The 21,649-nt window shown below is 50.1% G+C and overlaps 1 protein-coding gene across 1 annotated transcript in view; it reads left to right on the plus strand.

The window, feature by feature from the left end:
* SUPT6H (SPT6 homolog, histone chaperone and transcription elongation factor) overlaps positions 1 to 21,649 on the plus strand; it is a 1,106,805-nt gene that overhangs the window by 323,221 nt on the left and 761,935 nt on the right. The window contains exon 12 of the mRNA XM_085649126.1: positions 10,465 to 10,610. Coding sequence (XP_085505252.1) covers positions 10,465 to 10,610 — 146 coding nt within the window. The remainder of the gene's footprint in view (positions 1 to 10,464; positions 10,611 to 21,649) is intronic.

Genomic DNA, 21,649 nt, shown 5'->3' on the forward strand with positions numbered 1-21,649 from the left:
GGAAAGCCAACTACAACATGGAGAGCAAGGGACAGGCCCCGACGCTGTACGAACTGGGCCTCTCCACCGACGATGAAGACAACGTCGCTGAGGGACCTGATGACTTCACGGTCGCAGAGACCGATAAGAAAACGTCTGACAAGGTAGGAGAGACGTCGAACACTAAACCCTCGACAGGGCCCCGAAAAACCGAGTCAGACTCTCAAACAGTGTCAAAGTCCTCTAAAGGAACACTGGCGCCGAAAATTTTGACGACCGCGAGTGGATCTAAGGACCAAAGGCACGGCGGATCCTTCGAGGAGGACTCCCAGGTGCCGAAGACCGGTGAAAAGCAAAGGTCGTCGAAGCAAGGCCAAGAACTTGGGCGCTCGACTTCAAAAGATAAGGTCGCGTCGACGTCGGCTCCGTCGAAAAGACCAGCGCTCGATGCCGAACATGCCTCCGAACTGGAAAAGAAGAGGAGACTCGAGGCAGAAATGGAGAGCATCCTTCAAAGGAAAAAGGAGTTCGAAGTAAAGATGAAGAAATTCTCAATTCCAATGAAACAGTCTAACATCGTTGAAGCCGAGGAACAGGTTGAGTTTGAGGCCGAAGAAATGTCGTAGACTCCCGAAGATGAGGAATAGGACCTTTACGATGAGGGAGAGGAATATGAGGAACAACAATCGAACTAGGGCTCGGCGCCGTCGACGACACAGGACCTGGAGTGGCAGGACCTCGACGCCGAAAATCCAGAAGAGCCTGTGGAGACTTACCCTTCGAGGCCTTCGCTGCCAGATGACATTGGGGCTTACAATATACAATATGGTCGTCAAAAGCACAGCAGCAGCTTGTGGCGTTAAGCTTGAGGAAGAAAAGCCAAAAGCTGACTTTTTACTGGAGACACTGCTCCCCATCCAAACGAGGAGCCAGTTTCCCCCCATGCTACAGAGTGTCATGAACCAGGGGAAGGAGGCGTTCAAGGACCCAGCTACATGTAGGTCCATCACACCCAGGACGGAGAAAAAATATAAACACTCCTTCCAGGACCATCCATACATCAAAGGATCCGTCACAGTGGATTCCATCATTGCATCTACTGCCAGAAAAAGGGCTAATGTCCCAGCTACCTCTGGACCATCACCAGACAAGGAAAGCAGGAGGATGGACCTGACTGGGAGGAAAATTGAGAGAAACCCGGCAATGCACTGGCGCATGGCAAACTCCAATGCCCTACTGAATAGGCACCAATACCAACATTGGGACGAAATGGGGGAACTAATCAAGCACCTCCCCGAACAATACCAACATAGAGCTTCGAATCTAGTCGAGGAAGGAAAGAATATAGCGAATTCTTGCCTTAAAACAGCCTTGGATGGAGCAGAAACATCAAGCAGGTTGATGGCAATAGGAATAACAGAAAGAAGGCAAGCCTGGCTCAGGATCTCAGGCTTCAAGCAAGAAGTCCAGAACAACATCCTGAACACCCCTTTCAACGGAGAAACGCTGTTTGGAGCACCAGTGGATGAAAAACTCACACAGCTCAAAAAGGAGAACGAAACGGCAAGATCCATGGGGGCTCTGCAATTCAGAGGGATGCGTAGAGGTACCCCGACACGGAGACCTTACGGAAGGGGAGGAAACCAGCCGGGAACGTCACACCAGACATTCCAGCAGGGCCATCAAGGCGACAATCACGGACAGCAGAGGCAGCAGAAACAAAACTGGCAGTACCAGCCTCGGGGCCAGTCCTTTAGCAGTAGGGGGATCGGACGAGGGCAAAGACGAAGAGGGGGATAACAGCCTACCTCGAAGTGACTTCGCCCGGAGAGGAGTGCTCACCCACAAGATCCCTCCGAGGTTAGAGCACAGAAGATCCAAAACGAGAGGGTTACACAGACCAAACGCCAACGAGCATGCGACACCGGTAGGCGGCAGGCTGAGACGTTTCCTTCAGGAATGGCAAAACATAACAGACAAATGGAAACTCAACATCATACAGTTTGGATATTGCATAGAGCTGGAAAGGAAACCACCAAACAAAAAACCAAAGAGAAGGGAACACTCAGGACAGGCGCTAGTGCAACTCGTAGAGGAAGCACAAGAGCTACTCCAAAAGGAGGCCACAGAACCAGTACCATTCAAAGAAAGGAACAGGGGAGTGTACTCAAACTACTTCCTGGTACCAAAGGTGGACGAAACACTAAGGCCCATCCTTGATCTACGGTTCCTAAACAAGTACATAAGGACGCAGAAATTCAAAATGACGTCCCTACAAGAGGTACTCCCACAAATGAGAGACAGAGACTTCATGTCCACTGTGGATCTCAAAGATGCCTACCTGCACATCCCAATGAACAGACAACACAAACATCTGTTAAGGTTCTCCATCAACAAAGAACACTACCAATTCACAACCTTGGCATTCGGACTAAAGTCCGCACCAAGGGTTTTCACAAAATGCCTGGCGGCAGTGGCAGGGTTACTGCGGAGAGAAGGGATTCATGTGTACCCTTATCTTGACGACTGGCTAACAAAGGCAAGTTCATGCGAAAGATGCGAGGAACACGCATAACGGGTCACAAACACACTAAGGAAGCTGGGTTTCTCAATACACTGGGGGAAATCCTCTATGGAACCAGAACAGGTGAAAATCTTCCTGGGGGCTCAGATCAACACCATACAGAGAACGGTGATGCCGAGCGACAAGAGAACACTGGCCCTGCTGAAGGAGATCCGTCTGTACCAGAAGGGGCGAGCTTTGATAGTGAGAACAGCGAGCAAGATCATGGGGATGATGGCGTCATGCATTCACCTAGTTCCCAATGTACGCCTACACATGAGACCGTTCCAGGAATGGCTGCAACAGCAGTGGTCACAAGCAAGCGGAAGTTGGGAGGATCTAGTGGTTGTAACGCACGCAGTGCAAGAAGAGATAGCATGGTGGAACAAGGAGAACCTAAGTATAGGGAAGCCCTTGACACCACCAAGCCCAACGGTGACCATCACCACAGACGCATCCCAGATAGGATGGGGAGCACATATGAACAAGCTCCGAGTGAGGGGTCTGTGGACTCCAGCAGATGCGGTCAGACACATCAACTACCAGGAATTGAAGACCCTATTCCTAGCCCTGAAAGCCTTCCAGAAAAAACTGTACAACCAGAAGGTGTTGATAAAAACAGACAATACAACAACGATGTTCTACATCAACAAGCAGGGAGGAACACAATCAATTCCCCTATCCAACCTGGCTCAGGAGATTTGGAGATGGGCCATCTCACTCAATATAGACCTGCTGGCCATACACCTACCAGGGAAGGACAATGTGGAAGCAGACTGGCTCAGCAGGCAGACTTCAGCATCCCACGAGTGGGAGCTCAAAGGACAGGAAACGCAAAGGCTATTCAGAAGGTGGGGTACACAGACAATAGACCTGTTTGCAACACACCAGAATGCAAAATGCCAAAACTTCGCATCCAGGCAACCAGAAAAACAATCCCAGGGGAATGCCCAATGGATAAGTTGGTCAAAAACATTTACCTACGCTTTTCCACCAATACCACTGATGCACAGGGTAATCAACACGTGCAGGACCAGCAACATGACACTGATCCTAGTGGCACCACAGTGGGCAAGACAGACATGGTACTCACACATAGTGGAGATGGCACAGGGACCACCACACAAGTTCGCCAAAAGAAAAGACTTACTCTCCATGCAGAACGGAGAGGTTCTACACCCAGAGCCAGAGAGCCTTGGCCTAGCGGCATGGCTCCTGAAGACCTAGAGTTCGCACACCTTAAGCTACCTCAAAGCACTATGCGAGTGCTCCGGGAGGCAAGGAGACCGACGACACAAAAATGCTATGGGGAAAAATGGAAGAGGTTCACACAATGGTGCAGCAATAAAACTGCAAAACAAGTTGACAAAGGAATCAACAGTGCTGACATACCTCACGCACCTACTAAAGGCTAAACTATGCTCATCCTCGCTAAGGGTATACCTAGCAGCGATTGTAGCCTACACACGAGGTGAGACGGGTGAAAGTTTCTTCACATCACGAGTAGTAAAGAGATTCCTGGAAGGGGCGAAAAGGATAGCGCCACCAAAGAGGATGCCGCCGCCGGCATGGAACCTCAACATAGTCCTAATGAAACTTATGAAGACGCCCTTTGAGCCCCTCCACAAGGCCTCGCTTCAAATGCTAACAATGAAGACCGCCTTTCTGGTGGCAATAACCTCGCTGCGCAAAGTAAGCGAGCTGCAAGCGCTAACACTGCAAGAGCCTTACATCCAAATACACAAGGACAGAGTCGTAATGAGAACGGACCCACACTTTATGCCGAAGGTGGTATTGGCGTTCCATTTGAACCAGTCAATACAAATACCAAGCTTCTTTCAGAACCCAGCCACAAACGCAGAAAGGGCACTGCACACTCTAGACGCTAGAAGGGCGGTGATGCACTACATCGAAAGGACCAAGGAGCACAGAAAAACGAAGCCGTTTTTTGTGTCCTTCGCAACCAGCTTCCTGGGTAGACCAGTAATAAAAAGCACCATCGCGCAATGGATCGCACTAACGATACAATTCTGCAAGAACTGTCGGAAGTGGCACGGGTCCACTCCATGAGGAAGAAAGGAGCAACAATTGCCTTTCTGGTGAACACACCCATTCAAGACATATGCCTGGCGGCAACATGGGCTTCAGTGCACACGTTCAAAAAGCACTACTGCGTGGATATACAAATGAACAAGGAAGGACAGAAGGTGCTTCAACATATATTCAACGACCAACGCTCATCTTCCACCCAGCCACCACAAAGATGACAAACTGCTACAAAATCTATGCACAGCATAGTAAATCCAGAAAGATTCACGCTGCAGTCCGTCATTTGGGGGTATCTAGTCAGCTCTGACTTGCACTATAAAATTGTAAACCCATCCGCATTTTGCGGGAATTAGGTAGACTTCGGGGGGCTACTTTGAAAGCGAACGCGGCGTCCCGGCCGCCATCTTGGGTGAGGGTCCTTGGATCGGCCCGTTTTCAGGCGCCATCTTTCGCGGGTCCAGAGGATTTCCTCACAGGACTCCCGTGCGGTTTACTATCCTAGTACATAAGGAGATGTGCGTACAAGCGCGCAGCGTGGGCGCGCAGCGGGCGCGACGGCGGCGTGCTGGAGGTGCGCCAGAGGTAAGCCCGTTTGCGCCCGTTCGCGCACAGGTCGCGCCGGGCGCCGGGGATGCTGCTTCTTCTCCTCCTGCTGGGTTAACCTATTCCAGAGACATGCTACTAAGCCTTGATCCAGATACATCACTACGCCGCCAGCCTTTCATCACTGCTAGGCGGAATCAGTCCCTGTCCTGTGGTCTGCTTAATGTTAGATCTCTTAGCAAACACCACATGGAAATTGCGCCTCTCATAGAGTCCTGTGAGTTAGATGTTCTTTTCATGACAGAAACATGGACTAGAGCGGACTGTGTGGTGGAACTGGGCTTAGCCTGCCCTCCTGGTTATAAGATCAGGCATAACCCGCGGGTGGGAGCTAGAGGACGTGGTTTGGGTCTTATTTATAGGGAGTCTTTGGATCTCTCCCAGCTTGAGACTAAGATTATCTCTGGTTGTGAGGTATTAGGCTTTTCCCTGAAAGGACAGGGAGGTACTCTCTACTCGGGGTTGTTGTGTTATCGACCCCCTGCTAGTACTTTGTCAGCAGTACCTGAGCTAATTGATACCATTTATGATCTTTTTAATACCCATGCCAGGATTCTGATTTTGGGAGACTTTACGGCCAGATGGGTCTACAAGGTCTGCTTTCGCGGACCTAGTTCAGGCCTGCAGCAACATTCATATGCAGCAGTTGGTGTCCTCACAGACTCACATCAAGGACCATATTCTCGATTTGATCTTTGCAGATGCCAGCCAGGTTTCTGTTCGAGACATCCTCCCCCAGTGTTGGACGGACCATGCCCTAGTCCATTTTTCCATCGCACTCCCTATGGAGACATCTAGGAGTGGGAGCCCTGGTATTATGACCAAGATTGGTAGGCAGTGGTCGAGGCTACTGAAACAATCTTGCCTGCCGTCTCTGCTGGGAGGGGGTATCCTTCTAGGAGATGGTGTGGATGAGAGCTATGAGTCTCTTAGCCGGAAAATCCTAGACTCTCTGGAAGTATTGGCTCCCCTGCGGAAAATTAGGGATAGGTCCAAAATCGCTATGCCTTGGTTTACAGCTGAGTTGTTACAGCTGAAACTTCGATGCAGGCGGGCAGAGCGGACCTGGAGAAAACAATACCTCGAACCGGATAAAGTCCTCTTTAAACAGGCACTGACGGACTATAAGACGCAGATTAAGGGTGCCAAAGCGAGATTTCTCGGAGTCGCTACTACAAGCAGCGAATAAATCACATACCTTATTTAAGATCTTTAGAGACCTTTCTTGACCAGTCTGTGCTGCTAATGACATCCCAGCCTCTCAGGCTCTGTGCGACTCCCTGGCGCAGGCCTTTGAAGATAAGATCACTCTGATTTTGAGCAAGCTTGCTTTGTTGACCACGCCTGCCATTCATCCTGTGCCTGTTCCCGTGTCGGTGACTGATTCAGAGACCGCAGAGGTAGATGGCAGACAGGTACGGTTGGACAGCTTTCCACCCCCGTCCTTTGAGGATTTCTGTTCTTTGGCCAACAGTGTATCCTCTGGCTCCCCCCGGGACCCATTGCCACATAAATATCGGAAATTGTTCCAAGCGGAGCTTTTTCCTCCGCTGTATGCTATCTGCTGTCAGTTCCTTACCACGGCTCGAGTTCCGGATAGTTGGAAACTCGCGGTGGTCTCCCCATTGCTTAAGAAAGAAACACTGGATCCCACCTGCCCAGCGAACTATAGACCCATTTCGCTGCTCCCTTTTCCCATTAAGATTCTGGAGAAACTGGTCACTAAACATCTGTCCGGTTTTATGGAGACTAACATCTGTCTGGACGTGACCCAGTTTGGCTTCAGACCAGTTCACGGTACTGAGTCCGCCTTGGTGACCGTCCTGGACGATCTTCGTTCGCGAGTCGACATTGGACGGGCAGCCTTTTTAGTGCTGCTCGACATGTCGGCCGCGTTCGATACGGTCCACCACGCCATCCTGGTCAGTAGACTAGAGGAAATCGGAGTGACGGGTTTGGCCCGTGAGTGGCTGGTCTCTTATCTGGGGGGCAGACGTCAGGTGGTAGCCTTGCCACCGTTTCAGTCTGACATCAAGGTGGTTGGGCAGGGTGTTCCTCAAGGGTCTGCCATCAGCCCCATTCTGTTTAATCTTTATCTTCGGCCCTTGGTGAACTTGATTAAATCATTTGGCATTGCGGTCACTAACTACGCTGATGACACGCAGCTTATTTTTTCTATCGAGGGTAAGGACGCGGTGCCTCTGGAGACCTTCCATCGTTGCATGGCAGCAACTGCAGATTGGTTGAGTCAAAACTCCCTGCAATTCAATAGCTCCAAAACAGAGGTACTGCATTGCTCGATGGATCGTGTCCCCCGTCCGCTGCCATTTGATTTCTGGCCCACCGCCCCCCAGGATGCTCCTTCGGCAGCAGGCTCCGTCCGGAACCTGGGTGTGATGTTCGGGCCCAATCTTCAGCTAGACGTATTTGTAAACAAGACTGTGGCCACTTGTATGGCGCTGCTCTGTATGCTATGGAAAATCCTTCCGTTGCTACCGGTCCATGCTAGGCCAGAGGTGGTGTGTGGCATTATATTGAGCAGGTTGGACTATTGCAACGCATTGCTGTTAGGAGCACCCGCCAATTTGGTGGGTAAACTGCAACGAGTGCAGAATATGGCTGCTAAGTTGGCCCTTTCTCGGCGGCGTTCTGATTCTTCTACTACGGCGCTGGCGGACCTTCATTGGTTGCCTACCTCGCAGCGGATTGTTTTTAAAGCACTGTGTTTGGTGTTTAAGGCGATTCATGGGCAAGGCCCTGTCCCGCTGCAGGAAATGTTTGCGTGGTATGTACCCGCACGTTCTCTCCGATCATAGTCAGCCTATCTACTGGTGGTTCCGAAGGTTTTGAGGGCCCGGATGGGCAGACGGTCCTTTAGATTTGTGGCAGCTAAATGTTGGAACTCCCTACCTCTGTCGCTGAGAAGTATGGGGGATCTTTCCTCCTTTAGGAAAAGATTAAAAACTCATCTTTCTCCTAGGTCAGGTTAATTTGTCTGGATATTGTAACATCGCGTGTTGTTGGTAAAAAGTCAAAGCGCCAGGATACCCTTTGGGTGACAGTTTTTTTTGCGCTATATAAATACGCGATACAATACAATACAATACAAAACAAATAGTTTCTTACCTGTCGGTGTAGTTTTGCAGCTTGAAGATCTTTCTGGATTCACTAGAGAACCCACCCACATCCGCCAGAAAGATGAGGCTGGAGAAGAAGGGGGAAAGACAGAGAATGGAGAACAAGAAGAGAATTAAAAAGAAATGTGAGAAAGGATATGATTAAGAAGAAATACTGAAAACTGCCTAGGGTTCAAAAAAGAAAAAAAGAATCCGAAGATGGCGCCCTGAGGTGGGACTTCCGCAGGAAGCATGACGATGTCACGAGAATTACACCAAATGGTGGGACGTCGACGCCCACCTGGGCTACAAAAAAAAAAAAGACAAAAGAGAGACTACGATTCCGGACCCAACCACCAGACCGCGGAATAATGCACAGCATAGTGAATCCAGAAAGATCTTCAAGCTGCAAAACTAAACCGACAGGTAATCTATTCGCTATCTGAAGTGAATGTAACTTTTAGAATTACACCATCTCCGGTTTGGTGGAATTAGGTTCTCTGGGTCAGAGTTATGCCCACTTGCCACAGGAAGTGGTCATATAGTGGATGTAGATACCCTAAAGGCAAGTAGCTCATTGGCTAATATCGGTCATTCCCCGTGAAGCCCCTAAATTGAGTATTTAGGTGGCACCCCTGACAATAGGAAGTTAGATTCGATGGATTAAGAAGAGAGGACAAAGGAGCTGTGAGAAAAAGCGACAACTGAAGATTGCTGTAGACTTTTGGCGCCAAACCCGACCTGTCTGCACCAAGTCTCGACAATTGTGACCAGCGTCTCGTCCTGCAGCGGACCAGCTTCCAAGAACCCCGGTAGACTGCGAGCCTTCGCAATTTGCCTAGTAATCTTCCTTGGAGTAGAGTAACTACTCCCCTGCAGTCCACAGGCACCAAAACGCAAAGTCCTGTCTACTGCGTTGCCGCTCCCTGGCCAGCCTGAAGCAGCAGCCTCTCAGGAAGAGGACCCTGTGCTCCTGAAGGTCTGATCTGCCCCCCCACCCCAACTACGTGATTGAACACTTGGACCAACTGGAGCGCATAGGACCAATACCCAGAGTACCAGACCCATTGCAGCAAACAGCGCCTGTGAGATTCCCATCCGGACTCCTGCACTGAGACGGAGCAGCCATTGAGGGATGTCATCACCTCAGAGACCCACTTCCAGAGTGGCTCAGCTGGCCTTGACTTTGGTCCGGCAACTACCGACAACCTCAAGGCCCTAGGAAGCACAGAGCCCAGCCAACTTTTCCACTGTGCACCCCAGTTCCTCAGCCTGGGTACCAACAAACCTGCTGTGCCCTCTTGTCCACAGGACCCTTTTGACCCGAGCCACCCATTGAGAGCTCCCAGACTTGATCTCAAGTTTCCCATCTGCAGCTTGTTTCTAACTAGCCTCCCTTCTTTCTACATGCGTAGCATGAACAGCTACTAACCTGAGCAGCAGCTCTGCACCCAAACGGTACAGGGCAGGCAACAAGTAACTGCTTGAAGTACTTTGAACCTTGATCTCCTACAACCCCGAGTGCGAATGAGACCCCTCAGAAACTGATCGCAAATAACAGTATGCAACATATGCCCTTTGTTCCATGAGAAAGTATTGCTGCGTAAAGGTGCTTGATAATGAACTCTTTTACTTACCTGTAAAAATTCATAACTGCAAAAGTAGTTCTATGTATAAAAAGGTAAATAAAAATGAGTTATTTTTCTAAACTGGTCTTTATCCATTCTTGTGTTTCTTTTATTGCCTCTGAGTAAAACAAATGCTTAGCACTATCCTCTGATAAGCCGATCTGCTTGCCCACTATACCAGAAGAGAGCATTTGGGTTATTGTTTGTGCTTCCATAAACCAATTGGGGATTGCCTGGACTCTTTACACAGTGTACCTTGTTTTGGTCCACTATATAAAGAGCCAGCTTCCTACATATACCCCTCCACATCCTGGTGTATGCATTTAAAGCATGTAAGTCAAGGGGGCAATGTGGTCCTTGGATATCTGTGCTTAACAGTACCCACACTGGATACTGTCCAGTAATCACTGACTCCTCCAAAATTTCTAGAAAAGGCACAACACTACCGCTCTCATGTTTACTGATAATGGCTATCATCAGATTACAGCTTTATTCAGGCACTGACCTATCACTTGTCTAATTCTAGGCTGAAGGATGTTCAATCCACCGAGGAGCTCAACGATGTCTACAATCACTTTCTGTTGTACTATGGTCGAGACATCCCTAAAATGCAGAATGCAGCCAAACACAGTCGCAAGAAGCTGAAACGTATCCGGGAGGAAGGTGATGAAGGTTAGTCTCATTGTTTTATTATTTCTCAGTTGTGTAAACTACACTAAACCTTCTTTTTCTATTGAAAGCCTTTCACACACATACTTGCCCTTTATGTAACTATATGTAAATGGCTATAAAGGTAGATAAAATTAGTGTTTAAGGGCCGTGTCATTTTGTGAAGCAAACTTTTTTCAGTTGCCATTATTTCCAATCCTAGTCTCTTCACTGAAATAATGGATACTGAATATCTATATCTCTAGGAATCCTGAACACCATTTTTTTTTTAATTTATTTTTTTTATAAAGGAGATTAACTGTATTTTTTTAAAATGATTTAATTGAACTAAGAGCTATGCAACCTTATGGCCAAAGAGGTTAATTTCAGCCATGTATACCAGTCATCTTACACCCTCACAGACAGATTTATTGTTCTCCGATATAACCTCCTCTCCATTCTCAATTCGGACAAGTCATCACCCCCATCCTCAACGCTTCCATCAACTCAGCCCCCATGCCGGAATATTGGAAACATGCCACGATCACCACCCTACTAAATATAAACCCTCCATAGACTCTCCAACTGGTGACCAATCTCCCTTCTACCCTACCTAGTTAAGGTCCTTGAAGGTCCTCAGGAGGGAGACACAGCAACCACTTCATCAACCACCAGCTCCTTTGTGCCACAGTCCAGATTCAGACCCAACTACAGCATGGAAATGGCTCTCAACACAACCACAAACAACATCCGCAAGATCATGGATTAGGGAGAGATCGCCGTTCTTACCTTACTGGATCGGTCAGCGGTTTTCGACTCCGTATCGCTTCACCTCCTCATTAGAAGCCTAAACAAAATCATCATTCAAGGACCTGCCCTCCGCTGGATCTGCTTCTTTCAGGTGGACTGTCAGCTTGGCGGCATACTCCTGGAAATCCTAGAAGCTCTAATGCGGAGTGTCCCAAGGATCATCCCTCAGCCCCACTCTCTTTAACATTGACCCGACCCCACTGGCCATCGTCATCTGCACCTACAATATTGACATACTCTTTTACGCTGGCAACTCAGTGTCCTTCTGAGATAAAACTCCCAACAATGGGAAAAAGTTCACAAATTTGCATGACCAAAGTCCCTGCCTGGGTGAAGACAAGACAAAAAAGTTATCTTTGGAAATAACATTACACCATGCAATGCCACCTGGTGGGTGGCCTACCGACCTTGGGCATACTACTACCACCACCCTCACATGTCATTTGGATCTTAATCAACAAGCTGGATGGGTCCACACCAGCCGCGGCCGGTGCAGGTAAGAGCGGTGGGGCTGGGTGGGTGTGTGGATTTTGACAAACGAGTAGGGAAAATATATTTTTTAATTTTCCCTAGTCATCAGCCATCGAAATCCGGCCCCACCGCTCTTACCTGCAAGAGCCGCGGCTGGTACACACAAGTCGACGCTGTCACCGTATCATGCTTCCACACAATGAGGACGGTAAAGAAAATCTGTAAATGACTCCAAAGCAACACCAGGGAAACATTCACCTACGCCCTCATTACCAGCAGACTGGGCAACGGGAATACCTTCTACACTCACTGTAATCACCAAGTAACTTACTAGAAGACTACCAACCAGTGCATGACGGCCACTCAACTCCGACCTGCTTTTCAGCACTTACATAACACCGCACCTAAGGCTCCCAATACATAAGCATGCACACAATTCAAACCCCTCACCTTCAAAGCCCTTCACAACACAGGCCCCGCAAAGCCGGAAGACACCTCTCCTTCTGTCCTCCTTGCAGACACTTCCGATCCTTCGAGCGACTTCTCGCAGACATCCCACACATACACAGAAAACAAAACCAGTGGTCGAGCATTCTCTTACATTACTCCTAATCATGGACTGACCTCCCAAAACATATCCAAACCTCCTCCTCTCTCCTTGAGTATTGCAAGAAGGTGAAGACCTTGCTGTAGGAAGATGGGTCATTCGTTGTGTGGCCGGCACAATTAGGGGAAATCCATTTGTCCACCACAGAGAACCAAACATCCCATTGTGGTGCTTGACTCTCATAGGATAGCGTTACAGAGCAGTCCAAGGCTTACTCTGGATAGGTGGTGTGGGCTAGTAATCTCCATTCACAGAAACACAATAATAAACCTCAATAAATTATTGTCCAGTCTGTGCTTTTTCTTTTGTAAAGGAAAAAGTACATTTATTACACACACTCTACTAAATACTATGCAGCAATTTACAAATATACATAAGCTGATGGAAATAATTTGAGATGACATTGCTTAATCATTCTTACTCCTCCCAAAGGGAGGTCTAGAACAACAAATCACGTCAGAACATTTACTTGTATTAGAAATGCAGTAATGGAATATCACTTTGAATGAGACTGCACTTAATATGGTCAATAAAGCATGTTTACTTGGCATACAAGTGGTTGTCAGCATCATTACTTCATCAAAGCATTCACATGAACATGTCTGTGCACGTGTGGGTGATTTGTGTAATCAAAGTTACTTTTAGCATGAAATACCAATTTTTGCATAGTCCCTGAGGGCAACACAATTATAATCACAACATTTATGCAACTATTGTACTCACCCCTAGAGGATATTTGCAGCATCAACCCTTTTATTCTAAAAATACTGCACTTTACACACACTACCTAGAGAACAAAATCATTTTTACTAAATACACAAGTAGTTACCACTTTTCACCCCTAGAGAGTGTCTCTTAATGTGAAAAGCTCACATTGACATTTTCAGGATACAACTGGTTGCAGTCTTAACTTTGCCTACAGAGGGCATACCTTTACCCAATGATGAAACAAAAGTTGCAACATGGAGGAGCTTGAGTAACACTTGAAACTCTTGGGAGGTTATCTTTCTAATGTCCCTGCCAATTTAGGGTGGGGTCTTTGTAACCTTATGGGGGAGGCTACGCTGCTCCTTTGGTGGTGACCCCGCTCTCCTGGGGCCACCACAGAACCAAAACCAGGGTTTTTTGTAAAGGAATGTGGGCAGGCACCGCAAGGCATTATGGGGTGCTCCTCTGGCTTGGCTGTGAATTTTTAAACTGCGCTTCTCACGCTGCGCTGGGGAGAGCAGCGATGCTGGCTTCTTTAACTGCTTTGTCTTTGGGGTGCCCGGTCCTTCCCCTGGGCACTCTGCATACACATGGGTCATTGGAGAGCAGCTCGGGGAGCCCATCCCAGGCTGCTCTCGCCAGCACCTCGCCCAGCCAGTGCTGCTGTGGGAGCCAGCACTTTGTTTATGTTCTACTCGCTCCTGCTGGCAGACGTGTGCTGGGCGGCCGTTGGTCGTGCATCACAGCGGGTCCTGGGCGTGCCTGCATCTTTGCGGGGAGCGCTACGGCACTTCCAGACTTAGCTTCACTCATCAACGCTCAGGGATGGAGTCCTGAACCCCTTCAGGCTCCTTGTGGAGAAAGTGCGACGCTTCCTGCCTTTACTTTGCTTGGGTCAGCCTCTTGGGCCTGGACCACCCCGGGGCACAGCCAAAAAACAAAACTGCAGCTTTGCCGCAGGTGCCCTGCAAAAGGTCAGATGTCACCAAAATGTCTCCAGGACATATCTGGGGCCCCGATTTTGATGATCGTGATCTCCTTTTTCTCATTGTGGCGAGCCATTGCCACCTGGAGCACTTTCTTCAGGCCTCCTGGCTTGCAAGGTGGACAAACTTTGCAGGGAGCTTGTTGCACTCGCTCTCTGCGCCCGCCTTTCGCTTTGGTTTCTCTGGGCCTCTCTCTCTCTCTCCGTGTGCAGAGCCCAGTCTTTCCCCAGCTGGTTCTCAGCAGTTACAAGGGCACCAGCTTGTCTGGTCCTGGGGAGCTCCCCAAACTGGTCCTGGGGTCAATAAGAATTGGAGTCCTTGGACGTGGTGGCAGTCAGGAGGTTCCTCTTTCCAATTGTCCAAGGCAGCTGCCTCCAAGTCCAGTGTCCAGCAGAAAAGCACAACCAAGAGAGCTCTCTCCCCTGTGCAGGACCTTTTAAGTGGGGGTGGGAATGTTCAGCAGGGCCGCCCCTCTGACCTATCCTGGTGTGCCACATCACCTCTACGCCCCTGCCCCCACCTCCCTGCACAGTCTTCTGGGATAGCTCCAAATGGCGTCATCCAGGAGTCACTTGCCACGTGCTCTGGTTATCTCCGCTCCACCCCTCGCTGACATCACTGCCAAGGTCTTCCCTCAGCAAATCTTCAATGGAACCACCCATCTGGCTTGGCTCCAGAAGTCTGGACTTCCTCCTTTGTGAAGAGGCCTGGGGCAAGCCTACTTCATGGCACAGGATGACAGCTGGCTGATTGATGCAGAGTAGTTCACCTGGCCTCCTTGAGAGTTGCCTTTAGCACTTTTAATTTCTTCTTTTGAGGGGTGAGGCCTTTGTTCCTGCAGCTGGAGAGAAGAGTAATTGCCAAGCCTAGCAGGGTAACAAAAGGCCTAGCACGTGTGTACCCGCATGTGCACACGTATAACCAGCCAAGTGCCCCTTACCTTGTAGCGGCCTTATCTTAAAAGGCGGACACTGGGGAAAATGCATACTATCCATTTTGCCATGAGGTTTCTGTGGGTGAATCACAGGTTTTGAGGCTCCCTCACAGTAAAAGATCAAAACCCAAGTGATCAAAACACCAAAAATCCAGGCGGATAGGATGGTCAGAACCTGGGTGCTTGGAGCCAAACTGTTGGCAGGTAAGTAGATCAGTTGCAGGGGCCAGGCTTTGGGGATTAGGACCAAACACGGGGGGAGGCACACCGCAGCACCACATATACACCACCACCAGCAGTACAGGGGCTGCAGGGTGCCAACTCTTCTTCTTTTGGCAAACAGGCTGCATGTGTTGCACTTGAGGTTGCAGGAGGGAGACCAACGACAGCCAAGGTAAGTAGAGATGTAGGGGGTTGTGGGGGTGGCATCTGTTCTGCTCACCAAGGCCCAGGGCCTTCCCGTGCACGGGTGCCTTTCGACCGAGTATTCTTACCGGATCCGGTTGCGAGGAGCCTCTAGATTCGCACTGCCGTGGAGATTAGGAGAGGTCAGCCAACCCTGGGAAGACCCTCACTGGGAAGACCCTCACTGTATAGGTGAGTGTAGGAAGCTGGCTCTGTATATACTATACCAAAATGAGGTATAGTGTGCAGAGTCCAGTGGAACTCCAAAGGTAGGCAGAGGTAAAAGTAGATAGCACCTTAGTCTGTATTTGTGGTAGTGTGGGCGAGCAGTAAGGCTCTATCGGAAGGTAGTGTTAGGCATTTGTTGTACAGACAAAAATTGTGTCACACACTCAAACTGGACTTGGACCAATGTGTCTGTATCAAACAAATTATTTAGTTATATTCTTTCTAGAACCAAGCCAAGCCTGGTGCAGGTAAGTGAAATAAATGCTTCACAAAATCTTATGCAGTGATTTACAGTTGAATGCATCTTCAAATGCATTTGGTTGATTTACAGGTAAATCAACAATTCGAAATTACTTTACAGATTACTATGTGTTACTTTTTAGATGAATTTTCCGATTACTTCTGCTAATCAGGGTCATATGCCTAGATATCACGCTGAGATATCTACTAGACAAAATTCACTTTTAGTACAAATGCAGTTTTTCAATGTTCCATACAAACCAACTCCACACTGAACAATTTTCAAGCAAAGCAGTCAATGCAATCCTATGAGTTATCGGTTTACAGGTAAGTAGTTACTTGTGGGAGTTGGTATTCTGGGGTTAGAACCGGGGCTCCCCCAGGGTCAAGGATGCACCCCCAGCGGCACTAGGGCAGCCGGGTGCAAAGTGCTGAGGCCCAGTGTTATCCAGTGGGGAATAGGGGGCCTCCAGTTGGTGGCTGCTCACGAGCAGGCCACAAGGTTGTGGGAGCAAAGCTCCTGGTGTAAGGCTCAGTGCAAAGGGGGCTCCGAGTTGGCACCCAAAGTACACCTGCAGTGGTGGATGGGTGCAGGGTGCTGTTTTGTCATCGGATGCCCTGTTGATTTCAATGGGGGTTCTCTGGTTGCAACAAAGACTACAGGCTCGGGGACGAAGATCTTCTGGAGGTGAGCACCGGTTGAAGAGGTAAATGTGGATGCTGGGACACTGTCGGTTGGGCCACCCAAGGCCGTCGGACGTCTGGTGCAGAGGTGTCTTCAGGCGTAGAGTTTCCTTATCAGCTCTGGTCGACGTCGGGGGGAGGGGGATTCTCCAAAAGGGGGCTGCACGCTTCACTTTGAGATTCAAGGCTAGTCCGAGATCACCGGATCTCAGGTCAGGACCGCTGGGGAGACCTCCTCATGGTGTTGGGCAACTCAAACTCGGGCCATTGGTGTTGGGTGCAGAGTGGTGCAGACTCGTGTCAAGTCAGTGGGCGTCCTCCTTGGTTTCAGCATGGCTTCTTCAGTCCTTCTTCTGGTTGGTTCTTGTCTGAGGAAGTAAGGTTCAGGGTTGCCCCTAAATACTAGATTTAGTGGCGTTACACGTAAGTAAATTATGCCCCCCTCCAATGGGAGGGTGGCATATGCCTCTCCCTAGTTGTGCTTCACCTCTCCTTCGATACCTAAGAGGTGGGGTGGGCACACCTCCCTTCCTCACTAGGTTTTCCTGACGATTTTCCCGCCCAGAGTGGAGGCCGGAACCGGTGGGAGCCAGTTGCTGGAAGTAGCAAAGGGCTGGGGTAGCTCACAAAGGCGGCAAGCCTTTGAAGCTTCCCCTTCGTGGACCCTGCCCATCCTGGGGTAGGAGGCTTGGCACCTCATCCCAGGATGTGCATTGTTTTGAACTCCAGAGAGCAGCAGCCTCGCGACCCAGGGGTCCAGAAACATGTCTGGGGGTGGTAGCTGGCAAGCAGCCACTCAGCCAGGAACCTCGAGTTACGAAGTTTTTCAGGGGGCATCTCTAAGATGCCCTCTGTGTTCATTTTTCATTGCATCCCACACTGGCATCAGTGTGGGTTTAATGTGCTGAGAAGTTTGATACCAAACTTCTCGGTTTTCAGTGTAGCCATTATGGTACTGTGGAGTTCATACTGACAAACTCCCAGCACCATATACTCTTAATGGCAGCACTACATTTATAATGTCTAAGAATGGCCTTACACTGTACGGGTACAGGGCTCATGCACCTGTACCCTCATCATTGGTATAGTGCACCCAGCTAGAGGGTTGACTGGTCTTTGCCAGGGCAGTGGGTTGTAGGCATGGCACTCAGATGTGTGCCATGTCAACTTTTCACTTTGTTCTGCACCAAAACACGAGACCTGCAAAGGCAGTATGTGAGTGTAAAGGCACTCACTCACTCACTCACTCACTCACTCACTCACTCACTCAAAGTGAAGAGTCGACTTTGCACACATCCCTGTGTGCCATGCCTACAACTCACTGCTCTGGCATAGATCAGTCACCCCTCTAGCTGGGTGCACTAAACCAGTGGTAAGGGTACATGAGCACTGTACCCCTACAGTGTCTAAGCCCATTCTTAGACATTGTAAGTGCAGTGCTGCCATTAAGAGTATATGGTGCTGGGAGTTTGTCATTACGAACTCCACAGCACCATAATGGCTACACTGAAGACTGAGGAGTTTGGTATCAAACATCTCAGCACATTAAACCCACACTGATGCCACTGTGGGGTTTAATGAAAAATGCACACAGAGGGCATCTTCGAGACGCCCCCTGAAAACTAATCCACCACTAGTGTCCAGGCTGAGTGGCTGCTTTCAGCTGCCACCACCAGACATGTTTCTGGACCCCTGGGTCGAGATCCTGCTGCTCTCTGGGGCCTGAAACAATGCACATCCTGGGACGAGGTGCCAAGCTTCCTCCCCCAAGATGGGCAGGGTTCACAAAGGGGAAGCTTCAAAGGCTTGCTGCCTTTGTGAGTGTCCTCACACCTCTTGCTGCTTTCAGCAACTGGTCCCCACTGGTTCTACCCCCCCACTTTGGGCGGGAGAACCGTCAGGAAAAACAAGTGAGGAAGAGAGGTGTGCCCACCTCTGCCAACTCCACCCCTCCGGTGGGGGAGGCGAGGTGAAGCACAACACTCAGTCCCCGCCATCTTGAAGATGGGTGGGACTCAGCCAACCAGGTACAGGCTCATGCCCCCCTCCCACTGGAGGGTGGCATAATAGGGGGTGTACCCACCCAGGGAATGGACCCATTGGTCCCTGCCTTTTACCTACCTGTAATGCCCCTAAATCTAGCATTTAGGGGCACCCCAAAAACTTGCTTCCTCAGTCCAGAACCTGGAAGAAGGACCGAACGGTCGTGCAGAAGCGAACAAGTGGAAGATGCCCACTGACTTTGCCCCAGCCCTACCGACCTGTCTCCCCCTAGAACCTGCTCCTGTGAAATTCCGGTGTCATGCAGCCAGCAATTTCAAAAACCCCGGAGGACCTGCCTGCCTTCAATTACAGAAGACTCCGGATTTGTTCATCTGCAACCTCTGGATCTGCCCTGACACCGCGGATCTACCCCACTCTGCACCCGCTGTCCACGGCCCAAGCTCGGGTGGGCAAACACCATGAGGAGGTCAGCCTGGCAATCTTGACCCGAGATCCGGTGACCCCTGTCCTGCCTCAAGCCTTCAGCCGACACCTGCAGCCTAAATCCAGAAGACCCCTGTGAGAAAGTGCCATCTTTCTTGCATGGTATGCCCCCACTTTTTGCTGAATTGCTGAATGTACTTTGACTGCGTGTACCCTGGGCTCCTGCCAATCAGGTACCCAGGGCCTATGTTCCTTCCCTAAAACTGTGTTGAAGCCTAAACCCAATTGGCATCTCTGCCCACATGTCAGCCCCTGGTAAATGGTACACTAGGTACCCAGGGTCTTGTGACCAGAGAAGGCCCCCAAGGGCTGCAGCACTTATTGTGCCACCCTTTGAGACCCTGACACCCACACACTGCCTTTGCAGGCTGAGTGTCTGGGTGCAGAACAAAACAGAGTCGACATGGCAAACATCCCCGTGTGCCATGCCCACAACACACACTGCCCTGGCATACATCAGCCGCCCCTCTAGCTGGGTGCCCTATGCCAGTGATGTGGGTACAGGTGCATGAGCCCTGTGCCCCTACAGTACCCAGGTCAATTCCTGGGCACTGTAAGTGCAGTGCTGCCATAAAGAGTATATGTTGCTGGGAGATAGTCAACACAAACTCCACAGCACCATGATGGCTACACTGAAGACTGAGAAGATTGATATCAAACTTCTCAGCACATTAAACCTACACTGATGCCAGTGTGGGATTTAATGTACAATGCACAACCGAGGGCATCTTAGAGATGCCCCCTGAACCTAACCTACAATCCACATCTTGTGTGAGGGGCTGCCTAGGCTGCCACCCAGCAGACATGTTGCTGGACCCCTGGGTAGAGAGCCATCCGCTCTCCTGGGCCTGCAACAATGCACATCAGGGTGAGGTGCTAGGTCTCCTCGCCCAGGATGGGCAGGGGAAGCGTCAAAGGCCTGCCACCTTTGTGAGCTTCTCCAGGCCACTTGCTGTACTCAGCAACTGGCCCCTACCGGTTCTGACCCCCACTCTGGCGGGAAGACTGGCCTGAAACTCCAGTGAAGGAAACTGGGTGTGCGAGCCTCTGCTAACCCCACCCCTCAGGTGGGGGAGGCGAGGTAAAGCGCATCTACGGGCTCTCGTCATCTTGAAGATGGGAAGCCCGGCCAAATCAGGACTAGGCTACCTCCCCCCTCCCACAGGAGAGTGGCAGGATAGGGGGTGTACCCACCCCAGGGAAGGGATTCATTGGTCCCTACCCTTTACCTACCTTTAAACGCCCCTACATTTAGTATTTAGGGGCACCCTGAACCTTCCTTCTTCAGATCCAGATTCCGAAACAGCAAAGATCATCAAGAAGCAATCAGACCCGCCGTGCAGCTGCTAACAAGAGGAAGACATCAACTGCTTTGGCCCCAACCCTACCGGCCTGTTGACCCTCGAACCTGCTCCTGCTAAGCCCCGGCATCTCCAGTGGTCAACAACCTCACAAACCCCGGCGGACCTGGCTACCTTGTGACTCTAAGCAACTGGGACTCCCACGAGCAGTGGTACTGATCAAAGCAAGTAACTGACCCCTGGCATCAGCCAGGAACCGCAAACCCTGCACACTCTGCACCCTCCAAGCCTGGCCTGTGCCGGAGTGGACAAAGACCCCGAGGATGTCCCCCCGGCGACTGTGACCCCGAATCCAGCACCCAAGGACCCACCTTGATGCTCCTGATGATGCCTGCAGCCTCAGAACCAGGGACCTCTCCAACCGCGACCAGCAGAGGGTAAGATTTCCCGACGCCAAAAGGCACCCCTGCACTTGGCACCCTGCGGCCCCTTGTGCCCAACTCCTGGGTGCCTACCTATCCTCCAACTACCCAACTTACCTCTCGAAGTGGTGGTCGCACCTGAAGAATCTTCGTCCCCGAACTTGCAGCCTTTGTTCGTTCTTGAGCTTCTCCATTGCAATCCATTGAGCGCCTGACGGCTCAAAAGCACCCTGCACCCAGCCACCCGAATGGCCCTGGTAGTGCAACTTCTACTCTAACCTACTTCCCCATTTGTCCTGAGCAAGTGACCAGGAGCCCAGCTCCCACAGCCGCGTGGCCTGCTAGCCAACAGCCACCAACCAAGGGCCCCCTGCCGCCCATAGGATAACATTGAGCGTAACTCACTCTGCACCCGGCTGCCCCTGTGCTGCTGAGAGTGTAGAAACTGTACTCACCTGACCCTGGTAGACCCTAGAGTCTATGCCCAGAACCTTAACTCTGCCAGTCGAGTACTTATCCAAAAGCCGATAACTCACTTTTCTTCCATAGGGTAACATTGACTGGTTTCACTTGGAATTCTACTAATTGTCGAGTTTTGAAACTTTTAAAATATTCACCTAAAATCAGCCGAAATACGAAAATACTCACCTGTTATCAGGAGAGATCCCAGTGCTGGATCTTGGTGCCCAGTACTGAGCTTGAAAAGTAATCCTAACTGTACTTACCGGTAACTTGAATTTCCTTCCATAGGATAACATTGCCTGATTTTTGCTGAAAAAG

This window comes from Triturus cristatus, chromosome 3_2 (assembly GCF_964204655.1).
Source record: "Triturus cristatus chromosome 3_2, aTriCri1.1, whole genome shotgun sequence".
NCBI classification, from domain to species: domain Eukaryota; kingdom Metazoa; phylum Chordata; class Amphibia; order Caudata; family Salamandridae; genus Triturus; species Triturus cristatus.